Source organism: Cydia fagiglandana, chromosome 12, assembly GCF_963556715.1.
Source record: "Cydia fagiglandana chromosome 12, ilCydFagi1.1, whole genome shotgun sequence".
NCBI classification, from domain to species: Eukaryota; Metazoa; Arthropoda; class Insecta; order Lepidoptera; family Tortricidae; genus Cydia; species Cydia fagiglandana.
In genome coordinates, this window is record NC_085943.1 from 16,533,151 (window position 1) to 16,560,692 (window position 27,542).

Consider the following 27,542-nt stretch of genomic DNA (forward strand, 5'->3'; position numbering starts at 1 on the left):
TTATTCCGCGCACCCCGATACTATATAATTTTTCAAGTAGGATGTTATATTTTACCTTTTCATACGCTTTTGTCATGTCGAACAAAATTCCGATTGCATACTCTTTATTATTTAAGATATCCAAAATGTCATTTATGTATTTATAGGCTGCTAGCGTTGTTGACCGTTTTTTCCGGAAACCATTTTGTGAATCCGTAAAGATGTTGTATTTTTCACAAAACGAGTACAGCCGGTTGCACATTGCCTTTTCAAAAACTTTAGATATCGCGGGCAACAGGGCGATCGGGCGGTAGTTGTTTGGGTCAGTTTTTATATTCTTTTTGTGAATGGGTTTTATTACCGCTTGTTTTAGCGAATCAGGGAACACACCCTCGGAGAAAGATTGGTTTATGATATACGTGAGCGGTGAAGTTAGTTCCAATGCACAAGCCCTTATTAATATCGGTGGTAGCTCGTCAATACCGCAGCTCGTAAAAGTTTTTACAAGTTCGCGACCCTATAACTCGGCGGCGTCAAGGACTTATCGTCAGATTAGTTAAATTTAGTCTTTAAACACTAAAATCAACCCCCAATATCTTAATCTGACGCGCTCGAGTATTTCAGACTATCCATTTTTTTTTACTAATCTGATCGTCTATCCTAGGCGCGCGTCACTACATATAGAGCTAAATACTTTACAAGGTTGTTCTATTAGGTCTAAGGTATCTCTCATATCTTAAACTGCCACGCTCGAGTATTGCCGAAAATTCCCCTATTCGCCTCCCTAACCATCGCCCACATAACACGATTCAGTCGCGATGCAAACGCGATACCGTCGCGCTTGTCTCGATGCTGACGCGATATCGTCGCGCTTCTGTCGCGATGCAAACGAGATTCAGTAACGACACGAATGCTGTAGCGCGTTAGTAGTGTGTTGGCATTGCTTCTGTAACGCGTTGCAAATGCGACTAACGCGCGTTATTGGCGATGCTGTAGCGCGTTAGTACCGATGCTGTAGCGCGTTGCAAATGCGACTATCACACGTTAGAAGCGATGCATCATCACAACAGACAGCATCAGCATCGCTACAAAAAGTCGCCGTGTGCGAGCAGCCTTAAGGTTGCCACCTTAAGGTGACATTCGGATGGTAACTGCAGCTGCATTACCTACTGCTGCGGCGGGCGCTGTCACTATCAATCCCCTTTATAAAATGGGTGACGTTCGATGTTGCAATAATGGATTAGGAAAAAAAAAGACATAAAACTTTGCATACAATACATTATGGAAAAAAGGTTGAATGCGACTATACTCTTAGTAAATTTAACGAGATACAAATAGATACTTCAAATGATTTTCAAATGTTCGCTCACTACTTTCAACTGCAGACTCTTCTCGTCTTGCTTTTATGAATAGAATATCTAAGCAGAGAGATTCACGTACTCTGCAGATTACTGCACTCAAATGTATTATTACTCCCAGTAGTCCCAGCGTACTTAAATAATACATTCGGTCTTAAAAAACTTTATGTCATTAGACTTCCTAAAGTATAGTTATTATATCCAGATGTTCAGAGTATAAAAAAGTTCAAGTGAAGTAAAATACTAGATATAAAATAACGAAACCTTTCAAGAGACGCGCGTACATACAGTTGCCACCAGATATATCTGAGCTGCCAAGATACTCAGTCATATCTGAACATATATACCAGGTGTGGCCTGTAACACGAGCAGATAATTAAAACATAGATTGTACGTCTCAAACCGTGACACTTTTATTCAACAACTTTTAAAAATTATGAAGTATTTAGAGTCCCTATTTTTCATACAAAATAAATATTATCTTCAATGGACGCCATCGCCACGCCATATCATTATGATTGACGTTGCTTGTCACGCCTTAAACATAACAAAATTCGCAATACATTGCGTCTTAGTATAAACTTTAAAGTGTATTAAAAATCAAACCACAAGTTATTTTTAAAAGTTGCTAAACAAATTTTGGTCAGTATGAGGAGTGCAGCCTACAGTTTAATTTTTTGCTCGTATTACAGGCCACACCCGGTATATTATATTATACTTCGTCGGATATTTATGAACATATTGGCCCCTCCGGTGCGATACATCTCATAAAATACATAAGCGGCAACAGAAATACATCATCAGTGAAAATTTCAACTGTCTAGCTATCACGGAGACTGCCTGCCGACAGACAGACGGACAGTGAAGTCTTAGTAACAAGGTCCCGTTTTCACCCTTTGGGTACGGAACCCTAAAAATAATGTTCTAAAACTTCTAAATTTTCCCTGTTTACATAGAATAATTAACTTGTAGCACGATATTCTGCGGCCAAACGTAATTATCTTATTATTGACTAGTAACCACAGGCCGGTGAAGTGGTGCAAAATTAAATGAGGCCTTTATGCACGAACCATTATCGCCGGTCGTTTTAATGGTAGATTTTGGGGCCGAGTAAATAATAGGCCTGAAAAGTAATGAGATTGCTGATAAAATTATTAATATCATACGTTAGGCTTGCGTGGAACGTTTTTACCAAGTATTTTTTGCTTTTAAAATTATCAGTATTTTTGTCTTGCTTTTCCAATAAAGAGCAATAAATATATAATTCATCAGGTGTGGCTAAAAACTATTCGCTATACTATTTTTTTTTTCATTTGGTTAATATGTATTTTATTTGATTAATATATTCCTAAAGGCAGAATATCGAAAATCAAAATGCCTAATGTACGAAATTCCTAAAGCTGCATGTCCTAATAAACTTTCAATCGAACGATCTCATTTTCGAAAATCAATATTAATTTCCTAATGACAACACTTTGAAAGTCAATATGTCTCTTCAAAAAGATAAGTAACCTTATTAAATTTAACGATACTGAATCTTCCATTTGCTTCTATCATCTATCCGCTTTTGACTAATTTGCAAGCAAATTGCCACTGAAGCTTCAAGTGTTGGAAATAATGTTTGTAAATTCAATTACGCGTTCCATTAAGTTAGACTACAGCTCTAAACAATTCTATGCAAACACAGTTGCTGGTTCCGCAAATTAGACACAGCTTCACTTGATTCTAAACTGGTCGGAAAATATTGCCGTCTTGGGGATAACGGGCAACTGAAGCTAGCTGGGCAAGCAGCCAACGGCTGGTTACTGGCCCCGACTTGGATATCTTCCCAAGATTGTTGTCAACTGTAACGATAAGACAATATTTGCCCTTTAATATTCACGACGTAGTAATTCCTAATGACTGGAGATTAAGGCAAAATTGTGATGGTTACGAAACATACTTAGCAGTAACTACTACAGTCAATTTACTGTGATTCTAAGCTATATATTGATAGCACATTAAGAGAATAAAATATTAGGTATCTGCCGGCGTATTATGGATGGCTTTATTCATCTTTATCCACGTAATAAAATAACTATCACTTTTTAACACTGTGGAATAGAAAGTGACGGACACCGATTTATCACGCTGTCACGTAGACAAGAACGACCATCATATCCGTACAGGACTTGTTAGGTATTGAGTAAAAATACGGAACTGTGAATGCTGTTAATGCTCCTTTCTAAGCATTAAACACATTATGAATCGTTAAAGTTAGTTGTTCACCTAAAATGAGAATATAAGCATTTAAACATTTCGATCCAACTTCATCCAACATAATAATTCGCTCTTAACATTTTGCAAGTATGATTCGGAATTCAACTCGACGTTGCACCTACATAAATAATTTAACCGATATTCGACTCCCGCATAATTCTGTCCAATTACAGTTGGCTCCCAGCCAGACGAAACTCAATTGTCTTTTGTTAATTAGATTTAAATGCACATTCAGACGTACATCATTCAACCTCCGTTGGTTTATATAAATGTTCAGAGTGATTTCTGCTCGAAATCCCCTCAAGTGAAGAAAATAAATGAAGTGCTCAGCTCGCGCTATCAGATGGCAGCACTTTGTCTCTTATGACGTGCGATAATAAATGACGAGGTGCTTTGATGCAGAATAATGTCCAATATCACGGTAACTTACTTTGCATAGGAAAGCCTCCAGGCTCAATATCCCTGAGCGAGGATGCCACAATACGATTCCTTATATCCTGATTTATAGATACTATTCATTTATTTATTTTTCTTTCTTAAGTTATGTATTTTATAACATGAATATAAAAGTAAAATACAAAAGCAGATAAAACAATAAAAAAAAATTAGAAAAACCTAACCTAGGGTGCCGCCGGCAGCGGGGCAGGGCCCAAGCTGCCGGCGGTCAGGGCCGCAGAGTGAGGAATCGACGTACTATACGCACCGTGTCCAAAATTACAGCCTTCTGCATCTGACCCTTCATGCGAGAGTCTCTCTAGGTGTTGGTCGAGACTCTTCGCTATGAGACCATTCGCTGACACGACTATAGGAACAATGATCGTCGAGTCAACATCCCACATGGCGGTTATCTCGTGAGCCAAGTCTAGGTACTTGCTGGACTTGTCCTTCTCGGCCTTCACGAGATTCTCATCATGGGGGATGGTGACGTCGACGAGCACGGCCCGGCGCTGCGATCGATCTATCAGCACGAAGGCAGGCTTATTGGCTACAATAGTCCTGTCAGTGATGATAGATCGACCCCGATAGAGCGTGGCACGACCATTTTCAAGAACTGGCGCAGGTGAGTACTTCAGGCCGTATAGGAGGGCAAGCTGTTGGTGAATAATTCTGGCTACGAGATTATGTCTGTGCAAGTACTCGCTGCTAGCAAGATGAGAGCAACCGGAGATAACATGCCTGAGTGACTCTCCGGGACGGAGCATGCCCGACAAATGTCGACCGTACCGTCCTTCAGGATATATTTTATAGATACTTATTGTTATAGTAAATTATTAGATGGTCGGGAGTATATTGGCTAATATGTTGGAAGTTATTACAGCGTTAAGCTTATACATCCCTTTGTGCAAATTTAGCGGCAGAATATCAGATCTCTGGGCAGAGGATTACGCTCTCGTACAAATTTAGAATTCCAAGTTTACACGCTTACATATAATTATACGAGTTGAAATTATGAAAGCAGTTTAATTAGTAGAATAGAGGATGTAATTTGTGTTTTGTTCCTTTGTAAGAATCCGTTTGCAACGGGTAATGTATTTTTACTACTATAACAAACTACAGGCTGGCCCAAATATACTTTGACTAAGATTTTAACTGATATAATTTTAACAAATATTTTGCGTTTGCGTATCAAAGGCAAAGGAGAATAATTTTGAAAATTATACGTGTTGTAGTGAAATGGTTGTAATTCTACTTTGGCTACAAATATAATGACCACCAAAAAATACTTTGGTACCCTAAATAAAAAAATCATGCTTACCAAAAAAAATTACTGAACACCAAAAAGATAAGGCCTAAAATTACAAATGTACCACCATTTTAATTCCGACTGCACTTCAAATTGTATTCGAATACCAAATATATTGAATGATTACCAAAAATCATTAATGATCACCAAATCTTGAAGACCAAATAAATGCGATATTTTCACCTAAATAAACCACTATGATACCAAAAAATTTATACATGTTACCAAATAAAGTAAAATTATGCCAAAATTACTAGCCCCTCCCGCTCAACCCCCGTACCCTGCACCGCATAACTTAGGTAGGCATACTGAAATGCTACTAGAACAGTATGTTAGGTTAGGTTTGTACTTTTCCATACACTTTTCGTCGGGTAGATGCACAAATCTCTGTTTTGACATTTTGCTGGGACAATCAGTCAGCCGCGACCACGACCAGTGAAACCTGTGTCGAAACGTCGGTAAATAAAGGTAATTGAATATAATTCGCGTTACCCTTCTATAATGTGAGTTAATATGTATTTAAAACGCGAAAGTTTAAAATATTAGGTTTGTACTGCTATCAGTTAAGTGGGCTAGGTTAACACTGCGACCCTTACAGAAAAGAAATGCTACTAGAAAAGTGGGTTAGGTTAGGTTTGAACTGTGACCCTTACAGAAACGAAATGCTACTAGAAAAGTGGGTTAGGTTAGGTTTGAACTGTGACCCTTACAGAAACGAAATGCTACTAGAAAAGTGGGTTAGGTTAGGTTTGAACTCCGACCCACACAGAAACGAAATTCTACTAGAAAAGTGGGTTAGGTTAGGTTTGAACTGCGACCCTTCCAGATAAGAAATGCTACTAGAAAAGTGGGTTAGGTTAGGTTTGAACTGCGAACCTTACAGAAACGAAATGTTACTAGAAAAGTGGGTTAGGTTAGGTTTGAACTGCAACCCATACAGAAACGAAATGCTACTAGAAAATTTTGCTTTGCTTTAATAGGATAGCAAGATTTAAAAATTTGGTTATAATTTTACATTAAAATGGAGTTCTTATTTTGGTGGTCATTTACTATTTTTGGGTTTACAATGATTATTTTGGTGTCATTTTATTTAATAGGATAGCACGATGTAAAAATTTGGTTATCAATTGACATTAAATTGGGGTTTGAAATTTGGTAATTATTTACAATTTTTGGGTTAATAATGATTAATTTGGTGTCATTTCCTTTAATAGGATAGTAAAATGTAATAAAATTGGTAATCATTTCACATTAAAATGGTGTTATAATTTTGGTGATCATTCATTATTTTAGGGTGGTAAAGTAGATTTTTTTGGTATTAAATTTTATTAAATCTGGTGATCAGTTAAATAGCAGCCTTTTTAAATTAATGTCATTTTATAAAAGATTCCATAAGTAAGAAAAACATACAATTTTTTTTGTCAACGTACTTTCAGGCCAGCCTGCACTAACTGGCAGGTACTCTAGTGAATATAGTTGGTAAATTTTAATAACTAAGTTAAGCCCGATTTAGACGATGCGAGAACTCGTATGCGAGTTCAATACCATTGCGGGTTTTGATCGGTCGGTTGAATTGGACGTAATCGACAGTCCGCAATGTAACTAAAATCGCATGCGTGTTCGCGCGCCGTCTAAATCGGCCCTTAGTCTAAATTATTTTCTGAGTCCTTGATCTAGCTGTCTAGACAGTTTACCTAGCTAGTTAGTCTAGTATGTTTAAGAGGGTTAATTATATCATGAATTTGCAATGCTATTTCGTTTCCAATTTTCTTCATTAGGTATATATACACGTAACTTAGTTTAAATAACATTTAGCGGTTTTTTTACCACGCGATAGTAAGTTTTTCCACAATAATTCAACAAAAGTTTTCGATTTACCCAGGACCTATTTAACTTTTGCCAATATAGCCATAACATTTTATTTATTTTTATCACTTTTTAAGTGGTTTTTCATTCCTTTTCACCTAATCCTCAAATTAATAGATGCCAACTACTTTGATACACTACGTTATAAATAACCGCATTACGAAGCAATATCGCAATGCAACAATCTACTAATCGATCTAAAGTGCAGTCCACCGAATAAATACGTGAATAGCAAGCTAATGGTTGTGTAGGTGCTGTGTACATTCCCTTGAGTAATGAGTTCCCGAGGCAACTTCCAAGAGTGCGAACACGATGTAACATATACAAATAAAACTTGATACCCGCAACTCCAAAGTTTAGGCGGTGAACCAGGGACAAGGTGCGAATGAGATGACAATTTTGCACAGGTGTTAAGTTGCGTGAAATTTGTGCTATTTGTGATAAGCTGGGGGCTGTCTCCGACCAAGCGAAGGGGACGACACATTCGCCAACTAACAAATTACTTTGGTGATAAATTCATTGATAGCCAATTTCGACTGTACAACGGACATGGGTTAGGGGATCTTAGGGTTCCCCCACATATGTCGACGCGGAATGTCTGCGGAAAAACTTTATGTCTGCGCAATAAGAGCGAAAAAGTCGTCATTCGGCTCGGCTCGCATCGGCCGGCGCGGCGCCTGCCGACGCATTGACGGCTTTTTAGTTCTTATTGCACGGACATAAAGCTTTTTCCCATCGGCTTTTGCCGAATTCGCGTCGATATATCTGGAGAGACCCTTAATCTATTGGAGTTCAAACAATGCGTAAGCTTATGCGCACACAGTCGATTGGTTTCTCTAAATATCAGATAAATCGAATCTTACTATGCATATACTAGCTTTTATTCGATACGGACTCAAATCATACTTTGCTTTTACACTTGTATACTCAACATTTAAAGTACCTAACGTATCAGACTAGACGTAATTAGACTGTGTTAGATTGGATATAATTATTTGTAAAAGTAATCAACGATGGCAGATTTTTTTGGCACGTTATACAGACAAAGAATTTCTTTTTCACCTCAGCAGCTCGAACAAGGGTACGTTGTTTCTTAAAAACAGTGAACAAAATGCGATTTTGCTCACTGAGTGAGACAAAATGACATTCAAGTGACCTTTATAGTCAAATGTCATTTCAAAATGCGGGGTCTAATACAAGTTCGAAATACTTGGGTTCTATTATCTCTGTCCCTTTCACACTGTTAGCAAAAAGAAACAGACAAAAAATAAGTTAAAACGACATTCAACGGTATATTAAGGGTTTATACCCCCGAATACTTCAGACCGCATCGTTCCAAACCACGTACGAGTATGAATTTTTAATAATTAATTAATAAAAATGAAGTTTAAGATTTGGTAAAAACTGATAAAATACTATATTTTAGGTATTTTATTGTACAATTAAAATAATGAAGTCAAAAAATAGACAGATTATCACGCAAAATTAATTATTTTACTTTTAAGAATGTCTACCATAGTTGACAAATAGTACGTATCCGCAATTTGGACCGTATCTTACAACGTTTTTTTTTATAAAAAAAAAGTTGTCGATTGAAGTGTCAGTTGATGTTCGTTATTTCCATATTATTTTACTGAAATTTATTATTACTTTTTGTTTTTGTGTTCGATTGCGGTAATTAAACTTAATTATTTGTATATCTTAAGAAAACACGAGTGCAGGTATTAAGTGATGAAGAAGGATTACATTTTTTAAATTGTCTAATGGGTATGTTCTCACTGCTCAGGTGAAAAATTGTGTGTACTACACGAGATCAAAGTTATTTACATCTCGTGCGCTTTTGAGTCCCTTACTACGCTCAAGATTCTAAATTAGATTCTATTATAGAATCTTTCGCTTTCACGGGACTCAAAATAAGCACTCGAAGAAATATCAAACTTTGATCTCTTGTTGTGCAAATAACTATTCCGATATCTTGTCACAGTGACAATCAATATGAAAATCGCTAGAGACCTCATAATATTGTCACTGTGACAAGGTACCTACAAAATAGGTCGGAAATTAAATTCTTTGCCTGTACCTATGATCCGCTGCTTATGATGTTAACTGTAAATTTTCATTTTGTGAGTTAAAATAAGACAGTATAGCCGCATCCTAGCGTTTACTTGCAGCAACACAGCTAACACCAAGCTAGCCCGATATTGTCAGCCAACTGGCCAACTATAGGAGTTGTCTTATACAGGGTGAGTGAGTCTCCGTCTTACTGATTCATAACAGTAGGAGATAAATGAAACACTATTTTCTAGATTAAATTGCGATAGTTCACTGGATATGTGTGAAAGTTGCACTTATGGAATTTTTTCTAACTAATACTATTATTTAGTGTAGCTCGATGTGCTCCGATGCACGCGGCGAGACGCGAGAGGGACAGTATTTCGGACATTTTTGCTCTTAACATCGTAGATATGCCATATGATTTGTTGGCGTATCGAATAAAGCACTGTGCAAATATGACTATGTTTAGGGGTCTAAACTCTAGATATGCTAAAGAACTATCCTATTTTACTTTCATGCTGCTAAGTTTATTACTAATCATCAGATCGGATTCTAGGGGGCAAAATTTATTGACAAGTAGGAAGTTCCTATATCAATAAACTCAATTATCGATACATTTTCCGTGTATTTTACTTTCCTTTTAAGCTTCATTTCGTGTAACTGTATGAAAAGTTTCGTTAATATGAAACAAAATCCTCCTTTTTTATTCGCTTGCTCATCATATTCTTTTTTTAATATGCTCTCCACTTTATCTTCGACCCCAAAATACAAGTAATTTACAGTTACAAACGAAGCTGAGGCGATAACTAGTATATCAATAACTTAAGATGACAGTCCATTTCCAACGACAGCAGCACTACCATTCATTTTACTATGGAAATTGACAATAACACGGACGCGTTACTATACTAGTGCAGCTGCGGTCAGAAATGGAATGTTATCCTTAATTTGATATGGGAACTCCTTATCTGTCATTACATTTTACCTCCTAGAATCCAATGTTACTAATCTATGTGCTGTTCGTTAGTTTGTTTATATAATATATGTTGTACAGTCGAGTGCATTGGCGGTGCATTATAGTTTTGGAGCCCACCGTTCTAACGTAGGTAACTGTGTCGCCGGTCGCTTCAGTGAACGCGCGTCGCAAGCGCATCCGACGAGTCTGCGACAGGGATTGTGGACATAGTAGCAGGCCCTGTAGGTAAAAATATCAATCAAATCCTGGTTTGATTTGATTACATAAGATCAGAACCCAGAATCAAGGGTTACACAGCACTTACACGCCATTTTACCATGATTATGAGGGTATTTTTATATTTTTCGTAACTGTACGAGTACAAATTATGTTTGTTTATTTCTTTCTTTGTTTTTATCAATAAAGTACAAATTTAATTTGAGTTTTGAAATCTTAAAGATAGAAAGTTTCAAATTCAAAAGACCAACAATTGGCCTGGGTTACTAGATTATAAACGGCTGATGACAGTAACCCTTTAAAATCGTGTCAGTTTGTTTCCACTTTGAATATTACTATATTACGTTTTTAACTTGTATTAAGAGGGAAGTATAGCTACTGACATAAGGTACTTTTTTCATGTAATATCCATTTTGTTTGTTTTTGTACTTATAGCAAATTTTTTTAAAATTCAAAACCTTTAAACTTAGTTTTTCATTGTGTCAATAACATACTAAAAAATCATGGAGAATGGAAAATAAGTAATGTAGTGTGTAAGAGTGCCCAAAATACACTACAACTATTATCTTCTTCCATACCTGATACTACGATAAATACTTACTCTATTTATATTTTACCACATTCAAAAAAGGTAAGTAACTCAATATACTATCGGACAACAACAAAAATAGACAAAAGAGGCTATAAGGGGAGGGAAGGTAAAGATAATTGTGAGGGGGCAGGTAGAGGAGCCTCACAGGGATGATGGGAATGAAAAGGCAGGATCCAGAGCGATGAGGGGTATTTATTATTTAAATAAAAAGGCACCTGTAACAATACAGGTTACGTGTTAACAGATAGGTATGTATAAAAATACTTTCGTAATTCAGAAGGTTAGAAATCAAATAACTTACAATATGTGCCTTGGTGATGATGTAGATATATATCTGGAAGGTGTGCAGGGCCACAAAACGAGCACTATACTGAACTGCACGCACTTATGAATTATTACGTTTACTAATAAAAATCACACTTAAACGGTCGTGTTTAGAAACTTGGGAAGTACAGTCCGTTAGATAAAATGATGTTTATCGATCAAAGTATGTGATCGAACTGAAAATAAAAATCATTGAATGGAATTTGGAATAGGATTTGAATTTCAAAAAGGAATTTAGAATTTGTATGGTGCCAGAAATAGTATGAAGGTCGATAGTGTAACGCTTCGTTACACGCACCGTTACACTACCGGGGTCGCCCTGGAAGGGAAAATCCTGGGGCTTATGGCCAAATGATTTTTCCGTAATGTAAATATAATGTAATGAATATGGGTATGAGTGATAAATTTAGAAGGTGGGGATGTTATATACAATGTTTATCATACAAGAGAGGCGATTTAAACATGCATACCAAAGGTCATTCATACATCATCTTATAAAATTTTGGTTAATTGTTTAACCAAAATAAGTTTCAATAGAGTACTCCTTTAAGTAGAGGACGTACTCATTAAATCGCTCTCCATTAGTATTAAGGCTTATTAATCAGTAACCACCCGCTGAATATTAATGAATCTAAATATAATATCTACAATAATGTGTACCTACAAAGAGTACGATTGTTGAAATTTATTCAACAAAATAATGCCGTATGGAATGTAGGATTACTACAAAATGTCATAAGATAATTCCTTAATGGAATTAATAAATGTACTGTACGGTACGTATGTACCTAAGTACGTAAATATGAACGTTATGTCAAGGGAAGAAATATACAACTAAGTATTGTTCTAACTCTGGTAGAGTTAGCTTTGAATAACGTTATATGAACGTAATATAACGTTATATAAATTAAATAGTATAAATGAACGTATAAATTCGTACTAAGTAGGTATGTACGAAATGTAATGAGTCCGAAATGTATAATGGGGATGAGATATAATTATAAATGTATAACATTATATACAATATTTTACAAGTTAGGAGCTTAGGAGAAAAGTAGCTAAGTTTGAGCCAAATAAGAATCTAATTAAGGAAAAACAGTATATTATTTATTTTAGAATTTTGGGGAGTACAGTCCGTTAGATAAAATGATGTTTATCGATCAAAGTATGTGATCGAACTGAAAATAAAAATCATTGAATGGAATTTGGAATAGGATTTGAATTTCAAAAAGGAATTTAGAATTTGTATGGTGCCAGAAATAGTATGAAGGTCGATAGTGTAACGCTTCGTTACACGCACCGTTACAATAATTATCTCGTCAAAGTAAGTTTAGTTTGTAATTGTTGTAGGTAAGTGTTTGGTGAAAAACCGCAGTTGTTTGTAGGGTTATGTGAGTAGGCTCATTAGCAGCGTGTAAAGGCACTTTTACACTAGAAACAGTCGTAATATACAAAAAATATAGTAAACTCTTTTGTTAATTGTACTCACTGTAAAAAAAATTGTCTATAATTATTTATTATATTATATTGACCATAAACGACGAAATAATTACTTGTTTTTGTTAACCGTGACGTATATAAAAGCCATATGATTTTCCCGTATAATTTGAATAACATTGAGAAAAACAAGACTTGTTTCAATAAATTGATAAATAAATGTCCGATATTATTTTTGTAAGAACTTTGCGTCAAAAAAAGCTTTCAAAAAGTTAAAAAACTACAATAGTTTTACTTTACCATGCCAAGCGCTACCAATAGGAAATATAATATGATATTAAGCCTCGCTATGATAATATATAACTATCCCCATTTTAATAATTTTAGTTAATGTACAACACGTCATAAAAGGTTAACCGAAAAAGTCTTATTAGTCTTATTACGATCCGCAAGTGGCTCTAGTTCTCCCCTAATTGGCCACCGCAGCGCTGCGGTGATAATACAGCTGCTTCCAGCAATTCTCTTAAGGCCCTAATTATAATTATGCTTTGGGGCTAGCTTATCGGACGGCCTACTCAGCATTTTTCCATCTTATTACAAATTCGTTTTTACTCGAAAATTGCTTTCCAGTATTTAACGAAATAGCTTTTTACGCTTGTCAGGAAAGTACCTACCTACTACTTGAAATTGAATTTAACGTCATTAATTTGTATTACCTAGGTACTATCATATTTCTTCCGGTAATGGTATGCGGGATGAAAATGGCAAACTATAAACGTAGCGAATATTTTGATACTAGCAGCGCCATCTAGTAAAAGACACACTTACCTGTTTGAAGGGTCGCATCCCTCCATTAATTCGGAGAGAGTCGGCTGCAATGCCCGCTATACCGTCACCGGGTTCTCTTAGCTGCCGCAGTGAGGCGCTGGGGTGGTGGTGGGCGTGGTGAGGACAATGCCCCGCGCATGCGCTAGACTCAGGCTGAGAGCTCTGCCGAATGATTCTGGTACTTGTTGCTGGTATCAATAAGGCTGGCGGGTGTATAACCGGACAAGTGCTGACAGCGTGAAGCGTGTTGCAACCACAAGGGTAGTGCAGCCCCGAGCGAACGCTTTCTCGCGACACAGATCGCGCTAGCTGTAGCGCTGACATAGGCGCTGTAGATTGCCTCCGCTCGCAAACGCGACATCTAGCGTACGTGTGTGGCACTAACTGGCAGGCGGTCACTGACCCCCTATGCGAGCAGGTTGCTATGGGAGACACCAGTGTCTGCGGACGGTCTGACACTTGGTCCCTACATTGGAGTTCTATGTCTGGCACGCTTCTGGCGGCTCCTTCTTCCATTCTTATGGACGTTCCGGATTCCTCGCTGCCGGGACCGCCGGAGAGTTGAGGTCTTAGATGGGTAGTGCAGTCTTGCCGCTGTAGTACGGGTTTGGCGGTTCTGTTCTCTGAGGGGACGATGACGGTAACGGAGGGGCCGGAGACCAATAAGCTGGCCGTCTCATCGCTGCTGCCGTAGCCGGAGTTTGTGATGGCTTCAGTGCTGTCGGTTGTCGGAACCGACATGTTGTCTGTAACAAACAGTTATAATATAAATATAAAATTTAAATACAAAAAGACATACAATAATGGTACAAACTGCTTATAAACATATATGATTATTATAAAAAAACATAAATTAGGGCTAGGGTGCCGCCAGCAGCGGGGCAGGGCCAAAGCTGCCGGGGTGGTAAGAGAGAGGAACCGCCGGACTATCCGCGCCCTGTTTAAAACTAACTAACATCTTCTGCGTCTGACCCTTGATCCAGTCCCCTTCTGAGAGTCAATGTGTAGATTGAGACTCTTGATGTTTCAATATAAGCGATAAGAAGAAAAATTACTTCAGGGTCAGTTTTACTTTCACCTAAATTTTATATTCATTATAAGTACCAACCTATACCTACCTGTACCTATAGAAAAGTTTATGTAGGTATATAAACTTTTCTATTGAGGTTACTAGATATATTACGAATATTAAAATAATATTAAAATAAGGCAGCGAAATTGAGATGCACAAAATAGAGCATTCTGAAGTAGAAGACAAAGCCACAACTAAAAGTAAAAATCATTACGATAAGTATAGATACTTCGAAATGTAATATGTAGAGACTAGACCGCTCGAAACCTCCGCAAACAAGTCATGAAAAAACTAATTAAGGAGACCGCCATTTCCTCGCGCAACGTATTTATCGTAGAATTGCGTATTGTACGGTTCAAAACTATGTGTATTTAGTGTTGATTGTTTCATTTTGAATAATATTTTATTGTCTAAATTATAGTATTGCGTGAAAAGCGTGTACAAATGTATGTTCATTTGTATTGTGTCAGAATTTTTGTAGTTCACTTTTTTAGTATGAAAAACTGAACGTTTTGTGTTTAAATTATAAAAATTAACAGTCAGAGTGGCGGTAGGTACTTAAAATTTACAAAAACATAAAAACTAGCTAAAAACTTAAATTATAACTTAACATGAAACGTTTCTCAAATGGGGTCGTGAATGCTTTCCCGGAGGTAATAATTTTAAGTATTCAACTTAAGAAAATTTTGATATTAGTTAGGGAGGCGAATAGGGGAATTTTCGGCAATACTCGAGCGTGGCAGTTTAAGATATGAGAGATACCTTAGACCTAATAGAACAACCTTGTAAAGTATTTAGCTCTATATGTAGTGACGCGCGCCTAGGATAGACGATCAGATTAGTAAAAAAAATGGATAGTCTGAAATACTCGAGCGCGTCAGATTAAGATATTGGGGGTTGATTTTAGTGTTTAAAGACTAAATTTAACTAATCTGACGATAAGTCCTTGACGCCGCCGAGTTAAAGGGTCGCGAACTTGTAAAAAAAAACGTTAATCCGGCATTCTCGAGCGCGATTTTTTTATTTTTTATTTTGAAGAATATAATCTAAAACTTACTAAAAATACAAAATCTGCCGGTTTCCGCATGACCGGAAGTGTGGAGGAGCCATTTCGTCTTCCTAAGAACGCGTTGCGGCATATAAGTCGCGAACGATACATTTTACAAAAAAAAAGTTTAAATAAACAAAAAAGGTAATTTTATTTTACACAAAAAAGGTCTCTTTACATTTTTGTCCAAAGTTAAAACTTTTTGACTTGAAGCATCATAAAATCGGTCAGATTAAGAGAACCCACCATCATTTTTGTCAGATTAAAAAAATATGCTTTCAGGATACCGAGATAAACCTCCCCTATGAAAATCTGACGCGCTCGAGTATTTCAAAAAAACTTTTTTTTTTGCATTTTCAAAAATTCATCGTAACTTATCGTCACGCCGAAATCGTCAGTTTTTTTAAAGGAAGCTTCCTTGGGGCCTACTTAACACCCCTTCCGAAAATCTGACGCGCTCGAGTAAATTTTTTCTTTTTGCATTTTTGACTACTTTATATGCCTACCCCCACCACGCAAACCGGCAGATTAGTATACCGTTGTTATCAGAGGCACTCGGGGCATACGTAGTATGAATATCTGACGCGCTCGAGAATGCCCAAGTAACTGTTTTTTTTAACATTTTTGAAAAACCGTACACGCCAAACCCACCGCTAAAATGGTTTTTGCCATACGAGCTTTTCTTTTCGAAATTATTTTATCTTTCGATTTTGATAGGTCTCGACGGCGCCGTTGAATTACGCCATTTAGCTACCTCGCCTCCCTAACTATATGTATAATAATCAAAAACTATGCACTTGATCTTAGGGCAGGTTAGCTTAGCAATGCACGCACGAGAACTTTCCAAAGTTGCGAAACTTTCTACATGAGAAATTCTCGGTAACTTCTGAGAATGTTCTCGAGAACGAGAATTTATTTATTTATCGTAGTTTATACCATGAATATTCACGATAGTTTAGGTGTAGTCCTTACCCCCAGAAAATTCCGACTTTTGGTCGTCCGCTTCCGGTCAGAAAAATGTATGACGGCCCGGCCAAACAGTCACACTTAGGTGGTGGGTGCTCGACCAAATGTCATAGAGGGACCCTGGCAGTTTTTGACGCCGCCATTTTTTTTCAATATGGGCGACTTTTTTTTTAAAACATTTTTAATTTTGTCCTAGCGCGCTGAAATTTTGGTCACGGAATTTCGGGGTCCCCTAGATATATATGAAAATTTTTTTTTTGGAAAAATGCTACAATTGCGGGATAACTGGCCACTTTTATTTTGTATGGCAACTTTTAAACAGTGCGTGATAGGTGGTGGGTGCTCGACCAAATGTCATAGAGGGCTCCGAGACAAAACAATCTGCATTAAAAAAAACTGGTCAAGTGCGAGTCGGACTCGCGTTTCAAGGGTTCCGTACATCACATCACACAATTTTCAAAAATTTGTTTTGGACGTGTAACGTGACGTGAGTGAAACGTCTTGAAAAACCCGAACGGGTCAATCAAAAACCAAATGTAACATGAAGTTTTCTGGCGTGGTAGCTTATATCTCTACAACTCTGAAGATTAAATGCCGAACAATAGCACAAGTGTCCAAATGCGAAGACTGAAGACCGAGCTCCGCATAGAGCTGAAAACTCGGAGCGTCCGACGGGTCGTGCTTCCTACAACTTCCGAAAGTGTTATAAAAGCGAAGGCCGAAGAGAGATAATTCCTACAGGTTGGCCAAAAAATAAGTGCATTTCCGTAGCCAAGGAGGTTTTGAGATTATACTAAGCAACTTTTAGTATGGGACCAACCCCGAAATCGCGAAAAAAAATGTATGCTCCCATAGAAAACGGACCAGCCAAAATGTATGAAACAGCCAATTTTGGGGTTGCACGTTGGCAACGGGAATACACTTTTTTTTGGCCACCCTGTATAGTGCTTTTTAAAACACGTACATAACAATAGTAACCTAATCAATCAGTACTACAAGTACCATTGCGACTGTGTGCCAGATACAGCCTAGTCGCATTTTTTGTTTTCAGTCTGACTCACGCATGAAGCTAAAGGCACGTCTCTTCGGGACGCTTCGGGCCTTCGGCCTTATGCGGATATCAGCCTAGGGCCTTCCCAATAGCTGTCTACATCACGTTTCACTTTAACCATTGCGGCTGTGTCCCTAAAAAAACGTAACTGCATTTTTGTTCTTAAATCCGACTCACGCTTGACTCTAGATTTCTAATAGGTTTTCCTGTCATCTTTAGGTAAAGGATTATTTTGTCTATTTTTTTCAGAATTTTAGACCCAGGAGTTTCGGAGATAGAGGGGGGGAAATGGTCAATTTTTGTCTATTTTCTTGAATAACTTCTAAATTTTTTATTGTAAATTTATAAGAAAAATATATTTGAGATTCTCACAATGAGCTCTTTCGTTTGATATGTAACACGATATTGTTTTCAAAACTTTGTTTTTTTAATTTTATCGTTTACCCCCCAAAAGTAGCCCCTAGTTTAAAATTCATTCGTTGACGTTACATATCCGTCTTTGGGTCACAGACTTCCATATGTGTACCAAATTTCAACTTAATTGGTTAGGTAATTTCGGAGCAAATTGGCTGTGACAGACGGACAGACGGACAGACAGACGCACGAGTGATCCTATAAGGGTTCCGTTTTTTCCTTTTGAGGTACGGAACCCTAAAAAAACAAAATGGCCGACTTTTTTTTAAATTTTTTTCAAGTTGGTACGAGCGCGCTGAGATTTGGCATGGCGGGAGATAGAGGCCTCTAGATTCTAATGAAACAAAAAAAAAATTTGGAAAATATTGTCGAAAGTCGAAATGTTCTCTGATATACAGTGAGAATTTAAGCAACTTATTGGTAAATTTATCACATCAACAAAATAGCTAACTGTAAAAGACAATAATATATGCATAATAACATTTAGTTTTAAGTTATGCCTATTTAAACTTTATTTCAAGTATATTCTCTTGTTTAAACAATAATTTCCATGTTGCAGGAATATTCTGAGAACATTCTCGAGAACGTTTCCGCTTTTTGGGAATGTTCTGCAATTTGTACATTGCTAGGTTAGCTACAGAATTTTGCTCAATAATATATGTAGATATTTCAATAATTAGATTATAATATAGTTCATACGTTAAAGTTTGAATATATTTAGTTTTCCTGTACGATATCGCGCAAGCCCATGTTAAACCTGAAACCTGGACATTTTTTAGCCTTTGTAAGTATTGTTTCACATAGCGAAGTTTTATTTTCCCTTTTCTTACTAAACAGTAAAATATTTTCTGTTTTCCCCACAGGGACTAAAGTCGCGGATTACCTTAGCTTTTTGTTGACCCAAAAGGATACCCGGTGTTAGATGAGGATAGATAAGACAAACGAACTGTGAGGATGTAGGAAATATATTGCGTACCTGCGAGATTAGGTTGAAAAAGAAAAACTATGACTTATCACGCCTACACTAGCTTTTGATCCTTCTAAAGATGCAAAAGTATGAGTTATGAAAACGTACCTATTCAAAACAAACCGGACAAGCGCGAGTCTGGCTCGCCCACCGAGGGTATTTTAGAATCTGTTGTTATATCGGCAACAGAGATACGAGTACATCATCTGTGAAAATGGCAACGGTGATAGGCAGACAGTCAGTGGAGTCTTAGTAATGAGGTCCCGTTTTTACCCTTTGGGTACGGAACTCTAAAAAAATCAAAAACTAATTCCACAATCAAACCTTTACTTATTGTCTTTGTGAACATTAACTGGAGTATTAAAATTAGGCATAATGTGATAAAAACATTAGTTTTGTATAATATGTGACTGTAAAATGTAGAAGTACCAGGACCACATGAAATACATAATAAATTATGTACTTAATGTGGTCCTGGTTTACTTAGGTATTTTTTGTTGTTTCATTAACAAAAAAGCTGTACAAAATGACGACTAGATTTGACGACTAGAAATGTCAGTATCCGGATGAGCGCAACAAACTCAGGATAATATTTCATAAAGAAAGATTATCTTTGGGGTACTAACAGACAAAATTGCGGCGTTAGTTTGTTTAGGGTCCGGAATATCATTGACGTCTCGTATTCACGTTAGATAAGATAAGATAAGATAAGATAAGATAAAGTTTATTAAGCTCAAAAGGTTACATTCATACATAATTTCATAAGTTATGTTACATAGGTATATCTGTCTAAGATCTTTCGTTGGTACTTAAATTAGGTATAAACCTGTGCTATAAGTACCAGCTACCTTCCATTTGTCTCTATGTACTTTACATGTATATTGTACAGGCGAGTATTATTTATAATTAGCTACATACTGTTAAGAAAGTTATGCAAAATCTATAACAAAATCTATAACAATGAGGAAATATTAGAAGTTATCTATAAAGATAGCAAAAAGGATTATTAAAAAAAGTTTTTTCAAGAGCTCCAAAATGTGTGTGTGTATGTTTCTGTGTGTTTGTGTGTGTATGTGTATGTGTGCGTGCGTGTGTGTGTGTGTACGTGTCTTTTTTAAAATACACTAAATTGAAACAGTAATAGTTATGTCATAGGATGCAAAAGAATTTCAGTGTCCATGTATGATTTGTTCAATAAATATTCTGTCAATGTCTGTTTGCGTTTTCCAGGAAAAAAATATTACGTTTCAGCTGGTATATCATATTGTAAATGATCACACTTTTGTTATAGAAAACAATATTTACGATGAAATGAAATCATAAACTTAATCCGACAACAACCCGAATCCGAAACTCAATAAACACATAGTGAGGACAAAAATAAATTAACTAGACAGCTTGTAAAGGCACACAAATTTTAAAACTATCCCTATTTTATCATCCAAATTAAATAACTCGACAGAAAACTGCCATGCCCACAAAGTTCCGAGAAAATATACCTGCAAAATTTTTAGACGTCACTGTGCATTGTTGGTTAAATGCGTCTATATTCCGTTGACGTAAAACTCAATTTCCTGGAGTACATCTAGGAATCTCTCCGTAACACCACTCTGGAGACAAACTGCTTTGAATATAATTTCATTCATGGATTTCTTTCGCGTAGTACTTTAAAGTCACACTAGTTCGTTGTTAACTACAATTTTTCGCATGCATGTTGAAGTACTCTACTTTTATTTCATAATTCATGTTCACAAAACATGCATAAATCAAATAAGTAAATAAAACTAAAATTTCAGGCAAAGTTTGAGAAACACGATTTTTAATTTCATAAAAGTGACTCTAAGCTCGTAAATTACATTTTAATCTTAAAACACGGGTAGGGCGTAATCTTAAAATGCATTACCTTTTCTTAAATTTAGATTAAATGTTAAACATGGTTCGTGCGAGTTACCTAATAAAATATTGCTAAATTTATAGGTACCTACCTACTACTCTAATAAAATATATATCATGAGAATGCTAAGATGAAATCTCTTTTAATTTTCAGTTTTACTTCAAATTAATTGTTTATATCCAAGCAATTATTTATAGCATCAAGCCTTCTCCCTTTAAAATAAAATATTCATCTCACAACTCTAGTGTTTGGGAATATAGAACTGTACTTGCAGCAGGGATTACTCTTTAGAGATAATAAAATATTTATCCATTTGAAACGTTGCTCTCAATGAAACTACAATTTTAGATACCGACGAGTTTATTGTTTTTATCTTTACAATTAATTTAAGGCATTAATGAATAAAAGGTTTTTTTAAATCGTATTTTAACTATAATTAGTTACCTTTACCTTACCTTACTTAGGTAAGTTAAAGTTACGCGATGATGTTTTGATAAAAAAATAGCTTAGTATTAAATCAAAAAGTAGTTTACAAATATATGTTAGTTACTTTTCTTACTTAACAAAATACAAATCACCTCATACAGCGAAGCTTTCAATCAGTGCATAGCTGACCAATTGACCATAATAACTACTCTTTTGTTGGCAACTCCAACAGTAATATAAGTCATTCATTCATACATTCATTCAAAATCGGTTACCATGTGAACCGTACCGTAATAACATACACATCACATTTCAACATGTTCTTATGTGCTTTTAAATTAATGTGACCATTAAGACGGCTTTCTCTTCTTCGCTCATCTACTGAAACAGCAACTAGACCCTCCGCTGAACACTCTTACGAACCAAAACTATACTGACCGCCTCAGATCTTACACCAATTAAACTATTTTATTTCATAATCTTAATCAATCAAATTGTCAAATCACAAAATAGTTACACAAACAAATACATTTCAACACATCTAAATAATACCTTATAAAATAACTTACAATTAAATAAAAACTAAATTAAAACTAACACAAATAGTGTCCCAGATCCGATCCCTGCGGAAGGGTGCCCATAATGCTGGTCACATTCCCCCGCTGGATGGCAACTCCAATTCTTTGGCCAAGGAATGAGCCAGCCAATTAAATATAGTCATAAGTTTTATTTCGATTGTAAGACAAAAGTATGAAAGCTTTCAACTAATTAATATTGCAATTGTGAATTATTGTGGGATCGTTTAATTATTTCCCAGCACAATCAAAATTGTCTTTTCAACCGCGTCGAAGCGTTTCAGCCTTCTTGGTTACCACGCCAAATAATTAAATAGAGCACCATTATGGCCCAAATGTAAGCACCTTGGCTTAGTCCCTCTTAAGACCCACTCTTTGTTTTATAAGCACTTAACGAAATTCAAATATGAGGATCACAATTTAATTTGCACTGCTTTTGCTGCATTTAAGTTAAGGTCGAAGTTGCTTTAAATGGAAAAACCGGTCAAGTGCGAGTCTGCCTCGCGTTGCAAAGATTCTACACATTACTTAATTTTTAACAATATTTTTTTTTATGTGGAACGTGAACGAAATTATAAACCCTTAAACTTAAACCTATAGGGGTCGAATCAAAAACTAAGTAATTAAGTCCAACTCACGCTTGACTGCACATTTCTAATGGGTTTTCCTGTCATCTATGGGTAAATTTTGCGTATTTTTTTCATAATTTAGACCCAGTAGTTTCAGAGATAAGTGGGGGATGGACCGTCAGACGACCGACAGACAGAAATACGCCCGAGTGATCCTATAAAGTTTAATTTCTTTTTCCTTTTGAGGTACGGAACCTGAAAAATAAAGCCTATCATGAATATCGGTCAAGAAGCACTACAGATGTCCGAATTACGCCAAAGCGCTCTTCATTATATTGCTTAAAAAGTGCTTTTGTGCTCAACTTCGTTTCTTTAATAATTTTTCGCTGTTATTTCTTAACGGTCTCGTAGATATTAATATCGAGAACTCAAACGTGTTTGACATTTAATAGATTCAAAATGAGTTCCATTTAAATTGTTTAAGTGTACAACTAAACGAGTAATTACATATTCGTATAATAAATAAATAATACGAAGTAAATAATAATAAATAATATTCCTTAAATATATTGCAAAAAACCTGTACCTGTACGTTTTATCTTTGGCTCTTTTCGAGAGACCACTTAAATATTCGAAAAAATATTGTACCGTGTAAAGGATGACTCACGTTAGACCGGGCCGTCTCCGGGCTGGAGCTGGAAAGCATCTCGTGATTGCTTGTCATATCATAGAAAAGTAAGCGCTGGAAGCTCCGGCCCGGACACGGCCCGGTCTAACGTGAGTAAACCTTAAAAATGTTGAAATTATAATGGAACAAGCCACGAAACTCTCTAATTATGTGCTCAAAATACGAGTACGTACGCAAAGCTCATAAAGCCCTCGCCGCGTGACATTCACATCGGTTAAGAGCCGTAACACGTACTTTACGTACGTTCATATACGTAATACGGGTGTAAAGTAAAAGCGAACGTGAGCAAAGTACGCAGTCCTTGACGCCACCTTGAGCTGTTAAACAAAGTGTAACTTTTCCACGTCATGTTCTCAGCAGTTCCTAATGCACTAGCGAGATTACGTATAAAGGAAGCTGCAGTAGGTCACGTTACACAACTGGAAATCTCTTTTGGAACATACAGTAAGAGCTTTTTCTTTGATATACACGGTGGCTAAAAAATAAGTGCATTCCCGTTGCCAAGGAAGTTTTGGGATTATAATGAGCGACTTTTACTATGGGACCAACTCCAAATTGCGAAATAAAATAAGTAATAAATAATAATTTCAGCCTATACATATACGTCCCTGGCTGGGTAAAGGCCTCTCTTGCGCGAGAGGGCTTGGGTTATAGTCCCCACGCTAGCCCAATGCGGATTGAGGAGTTCACATACGTATACATCTTTGAATTTTTTTCCCAGATGTATCCAGGTTTCCTCACGATATTTTCCTTCACCGAAAAGCTAGTGGTAAATATCAAATAATATTTCGTACATAAGTTGATAAACAAGTCCTTAGTCTCATTACATCAGAAACAGACAAGTTTTCTTTTATTCGGCACAAGCCGCACAAGTATTCTTCTTAATTTGCAAACTCATTCTGAGCTTTATTATGTAAAAACTCCCTCAAAAAGCTCTCAAATAACTGAGTGGGCAAAGTTAGCAAGTTGATCAATTAGCAATGTAGGAAATTACTTTGTCATGATTTGATATTCCTCAGACTTTGTAAACCAAATCCTGCCTAAGAGAGAGAAAAATACAAGATGAGCTAAACACCCAATGTAAAACAAATTGAATTGATACTACGATCTATTTTGAATTTTCTACTGAACTTAAGTTCTTCTCATCTTTAGAAAGAGAGCATTACATGCAGTGAATTTGAGAGCCGACTCGTTAACCTTCGCAGATACTGCATGGTCCATGGTACTGCACTTTCAGCCGAATCAATAAGTATAAAGGGCGTTTTATGTACAAACGACTTTTTTTTTCTTAGCTTATTTGAGTCTACTGGGCAAAGACCTCTCCCCTGGTTCTTCATAACTCCCGATTTTGTGCTTCCTCCGGCCGGTTGTAAAGGAAGGTGTCAAAGTCGTCTCGCCATCTCCTCCTGGGTCTACCCCGCCTACGCTTCCTCGTCTTTACCGGCATCCACTTGGTGGCTATGTTAGCCCACTTTTCCGGATGCGTGCGATATCGGTGCCTAAGACTATTGTGAAGAAATTTATAAATTATTTAAATATTTTATTTTTATCTCGTTTTACGGGAGACAACAAATTTATTTTCTTACCCACATTCGCAAAATATGCTAATGAATGTAACTAATAACCATTGTATGTTAATATTTACATCCAAATTTAAGACTCGCTCCGTATTTCAATTAAATTTTGTAGGCCACACATTCGTTCGGGAAACATTTTAATCCGTGACCGTACCTAATCAACTTTCAGCTCCAATTGTAGTGACGAGTAGAAATAACATATGCTAGACACGTTTTGCTCTTATTATAATAATCTATGTAGATCCAAATCAGGTAAAATGACAAAATGTTTTAGTATAAAATCGTAATTTTTAAGGCTCGGAAATAGTGGTTTGTTGAGTAAGGTGCAAAGCTAACTTAATTCGCTTTATAATTAATTAATTAGTTAATTACACGCCTGTATTTGTTTATATGTTATACTGTTCTGAAGAAGCAGCCAAAATATTTTACCTACTTGTATTGAGACTCCCTCATTCTAAATTTATTTGAAATGTTTATTACTTATCATAAATGAAGGTGAAGGGATTCACCGATTTCTATGTTGTTGGTAGGAAGAGGTAAACACGTACAGTGCAGAACATAAATGTTTCATAAAAAGAAAGTACCTTCTTAAATAACGTATACAGCTGAGCAGTGTATGCTCTTAACTTTTATGATTGAGGTATACCAAGTGCCACGTTATTGCAAAAAATCCCCATGCTTTATAAAACAAGAAAAGATACAAAAGTAAAAAAAATATTTCTTACTTGACGAACCGTAAATTATATGGTCACGTACTGAGATTCGTATCCTGTTTGTATGAATAGTGTTTTCCCTTGAGGTCTTTATTAGTTTTAGTAGAAACGTGGATTTCCTCCAGGTGAAAACTAACAGTTTCAAAAGGTTATATCGTTTTTCCGTTAGTTTTACGCTTATAGCGTCTTCGCTTCTAACGCTGAACAATACGCAGGCATGTGAGATTCGCGTTAAAGCTCGAGAGAGTTGGTTGCGTGTAGAATTATGTTTTAGCGATATGGGCTTATTTTCCAATTACTATAAATTGATACGTGTTATTTATTACCGCCGAAGGTGGCAACAAACGATACCCTTTAATATATTAAAAATGTAAGTTTATAGAGCTAAATTAAACGATTAGTACTGTTCCTTTCAAAAATTATTTATTTAAACTTTATTGCATATAAAATTATAAGTACAAATGGCGGACTTAATGCCATAAGGCATTCTCTACCAGTCAACCACTGGACCAAAAAGAGACGGTTGTTAGGTGCAGGTTTTATAATAGAAAAGTTAAAGCGATAATCACAAAACTACTACTACTATTTACAAAATAAACACTAATTAACATACGATGAAATAATAAACTTACACATATACTTTGTATGATACACTTACATAAATATCTACATATATACATACATTATACATGTACCTACTCTGAAACATTACTTTTATTTCGCAGATAAATGCTTACGCAGCATGCGCTTGAAAGTCAATTTACTCTGGGCTTTCCGGATGTTGAGAGGAAGGTTATTCCACAGGCGTATCGCTTGAACAGTGAAAGAGTTGGTCAGAAAACCGGAACGATGAGGGGGAATAAGAAGCTTAATTATCTGCTTACTTATACTTGTAGGTATTAGGTACTTATATTTCTTGATAAAGTTTGCATCTTAAGACGTATCTAGCCTGCCTTGCGATGCCGAAGCGCAACTTTCGGCCCGATTTGAATTTTAAGATAAGTTAAATATTTGGTCAAGATACGATATGGATACAACAGTATCAAATGTGACGTTTTTGTTTGAAGAAGTTTGAATCGGGCCGTTTGAATCAGCGTCTTCAAACGACATTGAGTTTGTGATTTTATAGCGCCAAGTATTCGAAACTCGATAAGTTTAAACGATTCAGTTGGTACAACTTTGAGTTGTTTCTTTAACCCGTTTACGTTTGATGAGCAGAGCTCGGTAGGGGTGAGCCATTTTGACGTCACTTATGTCAAGTGTAGATATCAATATAGACACCTTAGAAAGAAATATTAAAATAAAACTTTATTAATTGTAATTTAACTAAAATGACAATGCCTTATGTACAAATAAACTTTAATAGTAGCATATGCATGGATGGATACATATACATACATATTATTTGAAGAGATTTACTAAAAAAGCTTGCTATAAAATTAATTTGTTTTAATGACGACGTAAAGATCGTAGCGGAAAGGCAGCCTAAATAAAATAATTTCTTTAGTTATTAAATTACACTGCATATACCATCGAATGACAAGGCATGTCCATGTTGTGCAAACTCTGAAAACAGCTCACCCCCGCCGAGCTCTATTGATGAGCACAGTTGTCTTCTTAAGGACGTGGAGCGACAAACTTTAGATTAGTATAAAAGCACCTATGTCAAGTATTTATTTTTGAATTTTCAAGAGACATTTCAACCAAAAACGTCACTAATGGTAGATAGGTAGGTACTAACAGATTATATCCATAAAAATCCAGATAAGATAGTATTTTATTGTCAATATTGTGTAAAAAATTACAAAAAGTTGTTATAAATATAAATATTTATTTATTTAGATGTGTTTTGTGTTTAAGGTAACTTTATTACACGGTTAAGTATAATTATGTTTACTAAATACAAGTTAATTAAGTATTATACATATTATCATTGCGTGCTAAATAA

At 36.1% G+C, this 27,542-nt stretch overlaps 1 protein-coding gene across 1 annotated transcript in view; it reads right to left on the reverse strand.

Moving 5' to 3' along the window:
• Window positions 1-27,542, reverse strand: part of LOC134669381 (small conductance calcium-activated potassium channel protein-like) — a 178,410-nt gene that overhangs the window by 36,571 nt on the left and 114,297 nt on the right. Inside the window, exons 3-4 of the mRNA XM_063526901.1 lie at window positions 13,635-14,380; window positions 10,355-10,456 (exon numbers count right to left, since the gene is read on the reverse strand). Of these exons, the coding sequence (XP_063382971.1) occupies window positions 10,355-10,456; window positions 13,635-14,375 (843 nt within the window). The 5' untranslated portion in view covers window positions 14,376-14,380. The remainder of the gene's footprint in view (window positions 1-10,354; window positions 10,457-13,634; window positions 14,381-27,542) is intronic.